The sequence below is a fragment of the Colius striatus genome, chromosome 12, assembly GCF_028858725.1.
Source record: "Colius striatus isolate bColStr4 chromosome 12, bColStr4.1.hap1, whole genome shotgun sequence".
NCBI classification, from domain to species: Eukaryota; Metazoa; Chordata; class Aves; order Coliiformes; family Coliidae; genus Colius; species Colius striatus.
Genome location: NC_084770.1, coordinates 18,436,977 through 18,451,266, shown reverse-complemented (window position 1 = coordinate 18,451,266; position 14,290 = coordinate 18,436,977). Strand labels below are relative to the sequence as shown.

Here is a 14,290-nt window from a genome sequence, read left to right as displayed (position 1 = left end):
TCAATCTGTTACTGCCCCTGTAAAGTAATACTGACCCTTTGGGATGATGTTATCATCATTAATGCTCTACTGCTGTAGTTATGATTGAAACTGAGTTACATACTTGCAGGATTCCTGGGAGGTTTGAGTGTTGGGGAGTTTTTCTTGTGGTTTGAGGGGAGGGTTGGGGAGTAAAAATGATCTTTTTTTTTTTTCTCTAAGAATGGTGAAATTTTGTGTATGTGTCTGTATGTTGTTAGACAGGAGGAACAGTCATAGCAATCTTAACACTAATGACATTCCTGAACTTGTGGAAGACCCCATTAAAGATTTGCTTTCCTTTTAGACACATTAGTAAAATTCTTGCATGATGCTTCTCTAAACCTTGGAAATAATCTCATTTTTCTTAGCCAATCAGTGGGAAGTGGCATACAGTGGATCAGCTACGGAATATACCTGTACTCACTTGAAACCAGGCACTTTGTATAAACTTCGGGCATGCTGTATCAGCACTGGTGGACACAGCCAGGTAAGTAGGATTGCATAGTAAAGGACTATTGGCTGTCTGGTTTTGAGAGCTTTACATGCTATTTTTGGGAGAAGATTTCTGGTTTTAAAAGATGAATATTTTCCCTGTGATACAGCAAAGCTGCACTGACTGCAGTTAATCTTATGTCCAGTTAGGTGAACCTTGTGCTGAGTTTTTGAGAACTTCTGTGTACATGTATCTGATGAGGTCTTTTTCAGGCAAATTGCAACTTAGTGAAACTTGGTTTCCTCAAAACCAATCTGTAAGTGTTGACACTTAATGCTCAGAAAGACCGTGGTGTTTATCTGGACTGGCTCCTTACTTGAGAAAGGCCACAGACTGTCATATACATCAGCCTCGACTACCTCGAACTGGTGACTGGAGATGCAGTAGGGATAGTTTGTTTTAACAATTACATTTCATGGAGTTAATTCTTTACATTTAGGGATTTCATTTTCCAGCCATAGGTTCATGTAATTCCCTCCTTAAATTGAAAGTCATTTCTGTACCTACACTTCTGTTCCTCCTGCTTTGATTTTTTTGTTGTTGTTGTTGTTTTATGATTGAGTACTTTAGGATTTGATATGATTTTTAAAAGGAAGATAATTAAAATGAAGAACCCCACAACATTAGCCATCAAACTTTCCTGTGCTACAGTTTTGAGCCTAATGAAAGAAGGATATTAATGGTATTTTTAAATGACATGCTTGGTAGCATCTTCTTTATTGTTAAAATAAATTTCTATTAAGTTGTCACTTTGTCGAAAAGTATTTCTTGTGCCACTCTCTAATCATGCCTCACTTTGTAGGCAGTAGTTGTACCAGAGAGGTAACTTCAGCTTCTGTTCTCTTCCAGTGTTCTGAAAGTTTACCTGTCCGTACGCTCAGTGTTGCACCAGGTTGCTGCCGGCCACCAAGAGTTCTGGGGAAGCCCAAGCACAAAGAAGTGCAGCTGCAATGGGGTAAGCCATTGGAGCATCTCACTGTTGAAGAGCTTTGATCTCCATGCTTAACTGCTGAACTTGCCTTGGCTTTCATTTCTAAGGCTAGACCTTGTGAAAAGTTGCAGCATATGCTCTTCACAGGGAAGAACAAAGCAAAGTCTGCTGAAGTCTGTACAAGTCAGAAGTGCAACTTCTCATCAGCTGCTGTGGCTCTGTACTGGGTTTTTTAACTCAGCTGTCCCCCAACTGTCCTTTAGGCCTCATAGTGTGCTCCCTTTTGTTTTTTAGTTTGGGCCTCTCTCTGTCAGGACTACCAAGTATCAGCTGTATGAGAATATCTGTTCTTCTGTTGCAGAAACACTGTGATTCAAGGCCTTTTTTATTCCTTGGCTATCTGACCTACGTTGACCTGCCTCTGCAGGGAGGTTGGACTAGATGATCTCTAAAGGTCTCTTCCAACCCTACCATTCTATGATTCTATGATATTGATTCATCAGAAGAGTTTTGCTCTTTATAATGCAAGACTTCTCTCAGACATTTGAATTGTAACATGTTGAGGACTTAGGGTGACGTTTAAACCGTGATCCACAGTGTAACATACACAATCCATTGTACACATGTAATTTTGTAAATGACATGGGCCATGGCACTAAACTGTCCAAAACCCCCACATTTTTCAGAATACAAGGTACATATCCGTGTCCAAGAGATTCTTTCTTTAGTATGACCATCTTGCAGCACGTAAGATTCTTTGTGGCGTCATTTGTTAAGCTAAATTTTAGAGTGGTACCATTTCTAACTGACCAATACATCTCAACACCAGTATAGAAACTGACCTGTGAATCCAAGATGCTATGGAAGGCTGTTCCCCTTATGGTGGAATAGTGCTGCTCAGGACCCCAGGCAGGCTGATTCTTTGGTGGTGGTTTATAATATAATCAAGTAATAATATTATCAAGTTTATAATATTATCAAGTATGTTGTTTCCATAGCAAAAAAAAAGGTGCCAACAACAAAACAAATATAGGCACAGAAATCAAATCCACTTTCCTGGAAAGCTGTTACTCAAGTGAGATGCAGGGTTTAGATCCTCATACAGAGATTTAGAGCCTCATACATGCTAGCAGTGTGACTAAAGTTCAAGGGTGGCAGTTGTTTGTACTTCTATTGGGTGTTAATGAGACTTTGCCAGAAATCCCACGTACAAGTAGTTTTGAAGTGTATGTGGTCCACCTCAGCCTGTATCCAGCTATAGCCAGCAGTCAAGATTGAGTCAGATAGCACGTGCCTTCTAGTTTCTCTCTGTCCCAGGAGAGTGTTCAGTGTTAATCCCATTCTTCCTGCAGCTTTCTGTACCGTGTTTCCTGTATCGCTGACCAATTTTTTTGTGCACACCACCACCTTTGATATTCGGAGAAGGAAGCAGAGTAGCTTTATTTTCATCCTCAAAAGAGGAGAATAGCTACTGTTTCTACTTAAAAAGTAGCTGGGCACATTGTGGCATCAGACTCAGCTTCCCAGGGTGGCAGATGGTTGCCTTGGGGTAGGGACTGCTCTTGCCTGGTGAATGTTTAAGGCTGAGAATAATTTTATTCATTTACTGTAAAAATGTCAATAGTGTGTGTGGGTGAGATACTGCAGGTATAGCATCTATTGGAGAGGAAAATCATTGTTGGTAGTATGTATGTATATATATTTAGAAGAGGAGATTGAGGGGAGATCTTATTAACGTTTATAAATATCTAAAGGGTGGGTGTCAGGAGGTTGGGACATCCCCTTTTTCTATAGTAGCTAGCAACAGGACAAGGGGTGATGTGATGAGGCTGGAACACTAAAAGTTCCACTTAAATATAAGGAAAAACTATTTCACTGTGAGGTGAGGGAGCCCTGGCACAGGCTGCCCAGAGGGGTTGTGGAGTCTCCTTCCTTGGAGGTCTTCAAGACCCACCTGGACACGTTCCTATGCGACTTGATCTAGGTGACCCTGCTTCTGCATGAGGGTTGGACTAGATGATCTCTAAAGGTCCCTTCCAACCCCTACCATTCTATGATTCTGTGGCATCTGAAGTAAGAAATGGATTTTCTTGGTATGTGTCCTCATGAGCCACGTGGTTTCTTTCCAGATGTCCCTCCATCAGAAAGTGGCTGTCCTGTCTCCGAGTACAGTGTAGAAATGACAGAACCCGAAGAAGTTGTTTCTGAAGTGTACCACGGGCCTGATCTGGAGTGCACTGTCAGCAACCTCCTGCCTGGAGCAACGTACAGGTTCCGAGTGCGAGCCCTGAACGACGGCGGGGTACGTGCAGCGCACTGCAGTGCGCTTTGGCTGCTGCTCGCTGCGCCTGGGCCTGCCGTGGGCCGCCCTGGAAAGTGACTGTGTCAGTGCTGATGATGGGGAAGGTGAAGGGGAGACAGGCAGAAGAAAATCTAGTGAGAAATGCCTAAAGGAGATTTTAGGTACTAATTCGGTTTGACTGGTCAAAATCAGCTGCACCAAAATGTGCAAAATCCCTTCCAGAAGTTATTTCTGCCTCCAAGGAGGAATCTGTCTGTTCCCCTTCTGCTGCTTTCTTCCTTTTTGTTTAAGGTCTTTAACATGTTAAAACATCTACGGAGATTTCACGTGGCCAGTGATATATTGTGAGGAAAGCTTGCATTCTTCAGGGAATTTTTTGTTTAGTGTGAAAAAATATATGCTTTATGGATTTGATTTTTTTCTTTTGGTGATGGTGTATGACTTCCTTGGAAGGTGTTTCTTCCCAAATAACATCAACAGCTCTGCCTGATGTCCACAGAAATCTCTTAGAAGATGGTGTTGATTCAGGGAAGTTTGAGTTGGCTCTGCTTGTCTTTGAGAGCATCGTTCCAAGGCAGTCCCAGCAACAGTACATGCATATTGATGCATTTGTTCCCAGATAATCTTGGTGACAAGTACAACACAAAGGTTTAAAGCTATGCACTTACAGGGAGAAGTTCTTTTTAGAACTGAATTAACTATTAGAGGCATATGCAAAACTGAGAGACTGTCTTGTCTTTAAAATATCCACTGGTTTTGTGAAAAATTAAGTGCACGTGGAGAGATTGCATTTGCTTGCTGGAATGAAAGCCATTGTCTGCTTGGTAGCTTTGGATGTATGAAGCCTTACCTGTTTTTCCCCTTTTTCCCCCCTCTTTTTTTCCCCCTTTTTGCCCCTTTTTTTGCCAAAATGGTGTTTAAAGTTGCAAAGTATTTCTGATCCTGTCGTTCATTAAAGGAGGCAGCTAGTTTTGGTTGGTTCAGATTTTCTACCAGATGCAAACACCTTTCTTCCTCCTATTCAATAAAGAAAACAGCAGAAGTCAATAAATGAGATTCTTTTTTTGAAGTCTGCACTCTTTGCAGTTCAAGCACAGCAATTGATATTAGCCTTTCTTGGTCACACAGATGCTGACACGTCTGCTGAGAGGTATTCTGGGGTTCATTATTTCAGTGTTGTTCAGCTGTTTTGGTGGCTCATGTGGTTTCATACCTGCTAGTATTGCATTCCAAAATAAGTAAATATCTCATTTTTCCCCCCCTAATTGCTTCCAGTGAAGTTCTTTTGTTCTGGAGAATTATTTTGAATTAGCTTGGCGATGTGCTGAACAAACTTCATTGTCCCACTCCAGAGGCCTCACAAAGGCTATTTCCACTGTGCTCTCTCCTGTCTTTGCACTGCTGGTTGAAACCAGTTTTCTGGATTCTTGAAAATTGTCTTTTCTTTTGCTAATATTCATCTAAATTATTCACTTACCAAGGACCCAAAAGTTGTCTGAGCAGCTGGCTTAGCTGCCTGTGGAGCTGAGCCATACATGGTGTGTGTGCTCGTGGCCCTGCACACTGGACTAGGGCTGAGGCTCCACTATGTGCTCTCCTTTTATAATTAATGTGTGGGAGACATTTCATATAAAAGAAGCTGGATTTGGACTTTGATATTTGCTTTATTGTTGCTGTGCTCCTCCTTATATCCTCAAGAAGCCAGTTACGGCACAGACTCACAAACACATTACTCTAAGGTAAGGTAGAAGGACACTTCACTGTTCCTCGGTTACTCCATTGCAGAGTGCATGTTCTCACTCTTGGGTAAACTGGAGGTGGTTTATGCTGTCATGGGCACTCCTTGTTGCACAGGAGGAGGTACTTGGTGTGTGCACTTGCCTCAGCTTACCCCACTTTTTAACTTGGCAATAATTTACATTGTCTCATACTGAACTCTGGTGTTTGGTGGCAAGTGGTGGGAGCCCAGTCTATTTTGAAGAAGGTTTATTGTATTCTGCAAGTTTGTGTGCTGTTCTTAGGAAGCCTTTGAGGAATGCGAGATGGGTGTACTCTGATATATCAATGTTAGTATTAATACCACTTTGTTCCTATCTAGTACGGACCGTATTCAGAAGCAGCAGAAGTCACCACAGCAGCAGGACCACCCAGCCAGTGCAGAGCACCTTCCCTCTCCTTTCTCTCTGACACATGTGTACTTGTAAGCTGGGAGGTAAGTCATGTGCTTTGATTGTTTAATTTCCATCTCACTTATCCAAACCACTACAGTCGCCACAAAACTTGAATGCTAGCTTGAGAGCTACTCACTGGCTTAGAACTACTTTTCTGTGCAAGAAGAAAAACATATCCAGAAACTCTCCTATTGTAGAGAATCATCTTTTCTACTTTTAAAGTATTGCATAATGTTGATAATGAGTTATCCAAGCCAGCATTCAGTCACAAGGCCTCCTATGCTGGTGTCAGATGGCAGAGCACTGGTAGGGTAGAAGTGCTCTCTGCAGGCTTTTAGCATGTTGGGGTGGAACTGTGAAGGCAAATATTTGATTTTGGCTGAAGCTGAAGTCTCAGATAAGAAAGTAACTGCACAAATGCTTACCATGGGGTGGGGGGGAGGGGTGTACTCAAATTGTTTCTCTTCCTCAAATATTTACTTCTATTTCAGTAGGTGTGCATTCCTTCTCCGGGATCTTAGATGTTGGACTCTAATAAGTTTTAGCTGAGATGATGAAGGGTTGATTGGTGTTGTTAAAAAGAAAAAAAAATGTAAGAAAGGCATAAAGGAAAATATGTTGTCAAAAATGGAGTTATGTGGAACAATGGGGTTGGAATTCTGCTGTGGACTTGTTTAGAAAACCTAGTGTTCCAGCCCTACATCTATTGGATCTCTCCACAAAAGGGTGCCCCAGTTGAGAAGGAAAGTGCTAATGTTCAGGAGATGCTCAAATAAATTGGTTGTGCTAACAACATACCTAGATACAAAAGTAACCTGAGTTTCATTGTCTAGCCAAACAGGTATATTTGCTGTAGTTTGGGAGTGTAACTATTTCTTGCAACATGTTATGATGCTGACTACAAGTTGCGGTAGGTCTTTACATGTAACCTTTCAAGTAAGTGTATGGATGGGTATTTGCTCTCTCCAGCCAGCAGTGAATGCAGCAGCATTTCTGGCAGGCTCTGTAATTATGTGCAGGATCTATTTATTTATTCTAGCTAAAAAAAAAAAAAGTTATGAAGAATGTGAAGAAAAAACAGCAGAGGACTGTGGAGTGTCTCTGTCTGGCTACAGAGCACACAGTGGTGCCTAAGATGCTTTTTTTACATGTTGTTTTAAAACTCTGGCTTAGAGTTCTGAAACCTCCTACTGAAGTAGCTGGGAGCTCAGAGACAGAGGTAGAGAAGCCCCTGTGAAAGAGTGGTGATTGTGGCATGCAGTGATGCTCTGCATCCTTTTACTGGAAGTTACACCTAGCATGCCACAGTCACGAGTTCTTGTCATATCTCAGACCATGCTTCTGTACCTAGAGCAGTGATACCCTGAGCTGCTTCAGCCCACACAGTACAGCTCTAGGTAGTTCTGGTAAAAACACAAGATGTTTTGTTTTGGGAACCGTGCTGTTATGCCTGGACTAGCTCATCTATATCAAAATCAGGCATTTATTTCATGTTCCTCTGGACCTGATGGTGCTACAGGAGTGGACCCTGTAGGAGTCTTTTTGTGAATGTACCCATGTGCACACTGCCGTGTCCCTTTCTGGGACCATCAGTGAATGACTTTCAGTGAAAACCTCAGACAAACTCCTGGCTTGTTGAGGTTGTTCTTTCTCAGTAACTATTTCAGGCTTCAAGGCTTCCTCTTCCAGAGCTGTGTTTTGATCATTTGACTAGACTACACTAGATTGATGCTTTTTTGTGTTCTCCACGGTTGTGCTTCTGCCAAGCCAGTGGAGAGACAATTTATTCCTGAGTGTCCTGATGAAAAGCAAAGTAGCTGTGTACACTTTCTCATTTCTCTGAATTTCTATCAGTTAATGTTTGTGCAGAATTGGCCTGTTTCAGTAAGTTATTAGGGAACACTAATCCGGCGCATTCCCATTTGCAGCAGTAATGGTGTGTTAATTTAAAAATAAGGTTTGGAGGTTTTTTTCTCCCCCCATGTATTTTATTCCTTACCCAATGAAATGCAGAGATCTCAAGTGCTCATTTCTGAATTGAACCACATAAACATTTCTGTTTACAGAGTCCTGAATGTTCTGGTGCTGACATCTCTGAATACAGATTAGAGTGGGGAGAAGATGAGGAATCTCTACAACTCGCATATAATGGCACAGATACCTGTTTTGAAATAAGTGAATTGGCAGCAGCAGCACATTACTGCTGTAGGCTACAGGTATGGAAGTGATGAGGTCTTGCATGGATTGCCATTTAAAGTGTAAATAGTTTCCTTCTGCTGTGTTTGTGTTGTTGTCATTAGCCACTATGAAGGTCTGTGCCCTGTAAGTCAGAAGGAATGCACATTTATTTCAAATAATACAAACTGTTGCTATAGAACCAGGCAGTTTAGATTCTGCACAATTCAGGGGTTTGGAATGGAAGGACCTTAATGATCATCTTATCCCAAGCCCCCTGCTATGAGAAGACACACCTTCCACTAGCCCATGTTGCTCCAAACCCCATCAAACCTGGCCCTGAACTTGACTGTGAAGCACTTGTTCCTAATATCACATTTAAATCTCTCCTCTGTCAGTTTAGAGCCATTACCCCTTGTCTCATCACTACATGCCCTTGTAAACAGCCACTCTCCAATTTCCTCTTCAGCCCCTTTAGGTACTGGAAAACTGCTCCATGGTCTCCTTGGAGCCTTCTCTAGGCTGAACAACCCCAACTCTCTAAGCCTGTCTTCATGAGCTTACCATTCAAAGTCATAAACAAGGGAGCTGGAATAACTTTTAGCTCTAAAACATCGCTCTTGTGTATCATGGTTTATTTTCAATGAATAATGCCTTGAACAGCCACCTTCCCCTCAGTTGTTAAAACAAAATGAGAGTGGTTTAGACAATTTTCAAAAAAGTTACTTTTTTTTCTTGGTGAGGAGATGTAAAAAATGTAGAATCATAGAATCAACATCTACCTCCCAACTGGGTGTTGAAGATTCCCCTATCTTAAATAATAAACTGCAGCAATAGTTTCATTTATCAAATAAAGCAAACCAGCGGAGTGGATTCCCATTTCCATGGGAGATGGGAGCTGCCAGATTGGAGTCCTCATCTTTACCATTTTGACTCTTAGATTTGTATGACTGGATCTCGCATAGAGTCTCTGTATCATTTCTTTTTCTTTGATCTTACTTTTTACTGAAAATAATAGGAAAGAAACAGTGAAAATATACTTCTCATACATATATATATAAAAAAATAAAATTACAGCACTTTGTGTCTCCTTTATGTCCATTGAAAATGACATGGTGAGTAAAGTGGGAATGAATTAAAACACATTTTTGCCCAGGATACTCTTTCACAAGATTTCTTTATGTGTAAAGACAGAACACCATCAGTAAATCTGACCAAAAGTTCACATACACTCCCAGCTGGCAACGTGTGGACCACCCAGGGTAGTTACTTTGATCAAAGACAACGTGCTTCTGTGGAGTGTTTCCTTCTTAATCTGGTTTTTTTTTAAGCAGTACTTTGATTTTTTTTATTTATATTTTTCTTTTTGCCAAGTAGCTTTGGAGCCACTGGCCAACAGCCAAGGAGCTTGGGCCCCACACCTCTGAGTATACTCAACTGTATTTTCTGACTTGGTCAGAGCTGGCCATCTACTTTGAGCCAGAAAGTGCCTTTTGTGAAGGAGGGAAAACATTGAGCATCCACTGGGAAGGGAGGAGATGGGGAGAAGGCTCCTGCGGTGAGCGGTGCAGAGGGGATTTTCATGGTAAAAATGGAAATGGCCAGCTGTATGGCATCTTTGATTTCAAGTGGGCATTCATTTGAAATTACTTACCACAAAAATGTTGCACTCAGTTTTTAACACAGCCAATATAATTTAACCCATAGGCAGAAGTTCCATAAAATGCACAAGAGCACTAAGATATTTTATTGAAGTCCATCAGTGACCCCGTGCATTACCTTCATCCTCTAGATCTGGTCTGTGTATTGTATGGAGCAGAATTGGTTACAAGATATCTCAGAGTATGTATAGCAGACAAAGAAAGAAAGTAACATGCTTTCAGAAATTTTAGTCTGTTAAAAATGAGAGAATAACCACTGGTTTTAACAGAAACATCTTTCTTTTGCTTTTTAAAAATAAAGATTCTCCAAACCACATTTACTCTGCCTTCTAATAAACACACAGTATTGCTAGCTGAATCTCTCAATAAAGAGAGAGAATTGAGGAACCAGGCATATGTAACTGCAGGGCAGACTATTTGATTTTTACTGTTGCTCAACTTTTTTTTTTTTTTGCTGCAATGAATATTCCCAAAAATAATTGTGACTTCTGCAAGGGAAATACAGTGTCGGGGGGGAAGGGGAGGAAGAATCTAGGAAGCAGAGAGGAATGAAATTCCCATCAGTTATGATGATGAGATTGTCCAATAAAGCAATTAAAAGCACCGCTGAAAATAAATTGCTTGGAGCAAGATACAGATTGCCAAGCACTGGTTTAGAGGCAAGACAAGGAACATCGTTGGCAGACATGAAACAAGGCTCACTTTTAACAGCTCTGGAAGCGCTTCACTAAATAAAAGACATCCCTGGAGCAGGATTTGTTTTGAAGGGCTTTTTAAAGGCTTGACAAATCTAACTTTATTATCTCTTTCTTCAAGTGAACAAAATGCCTTCTGGCAAAACAGAACATGGCTTTGTGTTTGCGTTATGCAGAGCCAGAAATAAGTTATTCACTACACTTGAGCATAGGTAAGAAATCAAACACTTATTTGACGTGTCCTTTCTCTGCCATCACAGTCCTACTGACAACGTAGTAAACCCAGGTTTTCCAGTTAGTTGTGATTTGATGGGAGACTCTGGACTTCCATCCAAAGGAAATATGGATGGTAGACAATGTTGGACTCTGTCCAAGTTGCTTTGGAAGGACTGTACCTTCTGGACCGCTCTCAGCTCGGCCTGTACTGTAATATATTATCACAAACTCTTTGTGTGCTGTATATGTATGTGTATGTATGATACAGCATGCTGGTCTGTAATCAGCAGGAATCCAGTTTGCAGATCAAGAGAAAGTTACTGTCTACTATATGTCATTTAGGAGAACCTGCAGTACTGTGTCCAGTCTCGCTCTGGGCAGAGGTTGAATTAGAAATGTTCAGGTGAAATATAAAGATAAGAGTTATCACTGTTTGGGCAATTAAGGGTGGTGACAGTGGTCCAGAGGAGCTATGCAATCTCCATCCTTGGAATTTTTTAAGACTTGACTGGACAAAAGTCTAAGCTCTGTCTTCAGCTTTGACCCTGCTTGGAGTAGCAAGTTGGAGTAGATGTGTCTCCATGGTTCTGTGATTGTGTGTGCAGGAGCTTATAGTAATCCTGAGAAGGTGATATTAGTCATTTCCTATGCCATCCCAGTGCAACACATAACAGCATTTGCCTCTGGGGCATCCACTGATTGAAACCAGGTCTGTATAACTATGCAATGTTGAGTTTGCAAAGACAAGAGCTTCTGTACTTAATGAGCAGATGTGGGACAGATTTCAAAACTTGGTTTCCACTGGTATCCTAGATCTATGAGTCAAGATAAGAAGCTTAATAATTGGTTGCTCTACTGTCTTGTGGAAAATATTGAGCTATGTGCTTTGGTGGTGGTTTGCTAGTGATTTGTGACTTCTGGAGAAATCTGAGTCATAGACTTAATACCATACTGAGTTCTTGTATTCTTATATCAGAAACTTTTTGCATTAAATTAGCTGCTTGTGCTCAGAGTTAGGAACCAGTGTAGCTTTCAGCAAGCCAAATGCCCCTCAAGTCTAGGGATACTTGCATAAAGCATCTGATGTTACACTCTGCAGCGTACTGAGGATTTCACACAGGATGGCTCAACAATTTCCAGTAGCCAACTTGTTGAACAACGTGATGTCACCTGTCACTGGCAGCACGACTGTGACATTTTCCCTTACTGAAAGTTTGCTACTGATGGAGGGATTACTGTTAAGTTTGACTAAATAGCTATTAGGGAAAAGAGAAGTACTCTTCAGTTTATCTGAGATGCTTCTGAGTAACCAATGAAGTTATTAATTACTCTAGGATAGGTAGGGGACATGAGTCACGCTTCAGAGAATAAGCCAAACTGTGAGGAATCCATGCAGCCCTTCCAGGCTGCACAGTTCAGTATTATGATCTTGATAGACATATGAAAGACAACATTTCTCCTGTAAAACTTTTTCTTTTTAACACCCAGGCAATTAACCAGGCAGGAGCTGGACCCTACAGTGACCTAGTAACCTGCAGAACCCCTGCGTCTGTGCCTGATGCAGTCTCTACCCTCTGTGTGCTGGAGGATGAGCACATGGGTGCCTGTCAACCCTCAGCCTCAGTGTGCCTTGTACTGACCTGGGAAGAGCCATGCAATAACGGAGCTGAGATTACAGCATACAACATTGCCCTGGGTGACAGCTGCATCCCAGTTGGGAATGTTACAAGTTACGTTGTCAGTGATTTACTTCCAGAAACCTCATACCGGTGAGTACCATTTGTTTTTTTAAGTGGTTCGGAGCACTCAGGATGAGGTCACAGGATCACAGAATAGTAGGGGTTAGAAGGAACCTCTAAAGATCATGCAGCCCAGCCCACCTGCTAAAGCAGATCCACCTAGATCAGGTCACACAGCTAAATTATACATGGGAAATATTTACAGCAGGTAGAGTGAGTGAAAAAACAAAACCACCATCAACAAAAAAAGCCCAAAAGAAAAACCTACTTCCAACCAACCTAGGGAGGACAAGAATCTCCAATAATTCCTTCATGGAATGAATTACAGGAGTTTGTTCTTCACATATTGCTTTTTTTCTACTCTTTTTCTTCTTTCTCCTCTCCTTGCATTATTTTTGATATCTTTTTAAGTTGCTCTGCTAAGGTAACTTCTGCTGGTAGGGAAATAAGTCTTTTTAATGGTAAATAACTAAAATTAGAATGTGTCATCTCATGATTTTTTAGCTGCTTAGCAGTACTGTTCCAGGGGGTTGTATTATTAACTGTATTGATCCCTGTGAGGGAATGGCAACTTGCACACAATGAACCTCCATTTTTATAGCCACAGCTATTTTTTGTCTCTAGCATACGGAGATTAATTAAAAGATAATCTGAATTTTAAAGCAATTTCTTGATATTACTTCAGAGTCTACATTTCAAAGTGACATTGCCAAAATTTTATTACTGTTTTAGTGTGCAAGCTTATGTATTTTTTTCTCTAATTGATAATTAAACAAAAGTAAGGTTCCATGCAGGCAACGAGCAGCAACACAGCAGAAGATGTGACAAAAGAAATTCTATTTTAAGTACCATTCCAATAAAAGCTGAAATCTGATAGCACAGTTGTAAAATCAGACATGACACAGACCTTGTGTTGTGTTTTTTCATTTTCCCTCTGTATTCAAGGTCACAGTCCTACAGATCTTGTAGAATTTAAATGAAAAGCTCATTTCTTACATTTGATTTTGTTCTGAAGAAAGAGAACGTCTTGTAGCAAGCAGAGAAATATGTATACTAGAAGTTATTTCATGGCAGGAACATAGATTGCTTACATTTACTTGTGCCCAGGTAAATGTGTCTGTAAGAAACAGGTTTATCAAGCTGTATGCTAAAACGTGGTGGATTTTTTTGCCTTCCCTGTTTTAATCACAGGAATATTTCAGAATATCACTGATCTCATTCTCTAAATTTATTTACCAATGTTTTTTCTTTTCATGCCAACTTTAAGTTAAACTTGGTCTTCTCTCTCTCTCAAGTGTTAGCTCCCTGTATTTAAAAGCAGTGAACTTGTTTTCTTCAAGGCCTTGTTTTTTATAGACTAAACAAGCAAACCACTACTGGATTTGAGACTCTGAACTCTCTTACCAAAGTTTCAACAGAATTTGAAGTAAATCTGCAACAGGTTTATATGTTTTATTTGCATTGAAATGTTACTGTCAATGTTTTTGTTTGTGGGAACTCAAAATTCAAAGTCATTCACCAAGTCCAGAATTTGAAAGGAAGGTAGTTTTGCATGGTGATCTGATTCTAACAGTGCATCTATATGTGTCCACCCAACCGGACTTGTTAAGTGAGCTCTGGCATTGCTCTGCTCCTTCCAGCTTCTGTATAGGAATGGCTGTACACAAGCAATTCAAGTATACAGTGAACAAACTCCAGGCCATTTGAGAAGGTGGGCTCAAAGCTAACCAGTTGGATGCTTTCTGTGTCCTAGTAGCAAATCCAGCCAGCATCCCACAGGAAAGATTTGCATCCCAAAGTACTTGGGAGACTGGTGGAACTGGGACACGCCTCTGCTGTGCTGCTAATGGCCAGCATAGGGCAGGTTTCACGAGGGCTTCTCCAAT

General features: G+C 40.9%; 1 protein-coding gene across 2 annotated transcripts in view; it reads left to right on the top strand.

The window, feature by feature from the left end:
- FNDC3B (fibronectin type III domain containing 3B) overlaps positions 1–14,290 on the top strand; it is a 194,991-nt gene that overhangs the window by 151,140 nt on the left and 29,561 nt on the right. For both annotated transcript variants that reach the window (XM_062005877.1, XM_062005876.1), the window contains exons 17-22: positions 390–508; positions 1,364–1,469; positions 3,575–3,747; positions 5,846–5,959; positions 7,985–8,134; positions 12,154–12,434. In XM_062005877.1, coding sequence (XP_061861861.1) covers positions 390–508; positions 1,364–1,469; positions 3,575–3,747; positions 5,846–5,959; positions 7,985–8,134; positions 12,154–12,434 — 943 coding nt within the window. The remainder of the gene's footprint in view (positions 1–389; positions 509–1,363; positions 1,470–3,574; positions 3,748–5,845; positions 5,960–7,984; positions 8,135–12,153; positions 12,435–14,290) is intronic.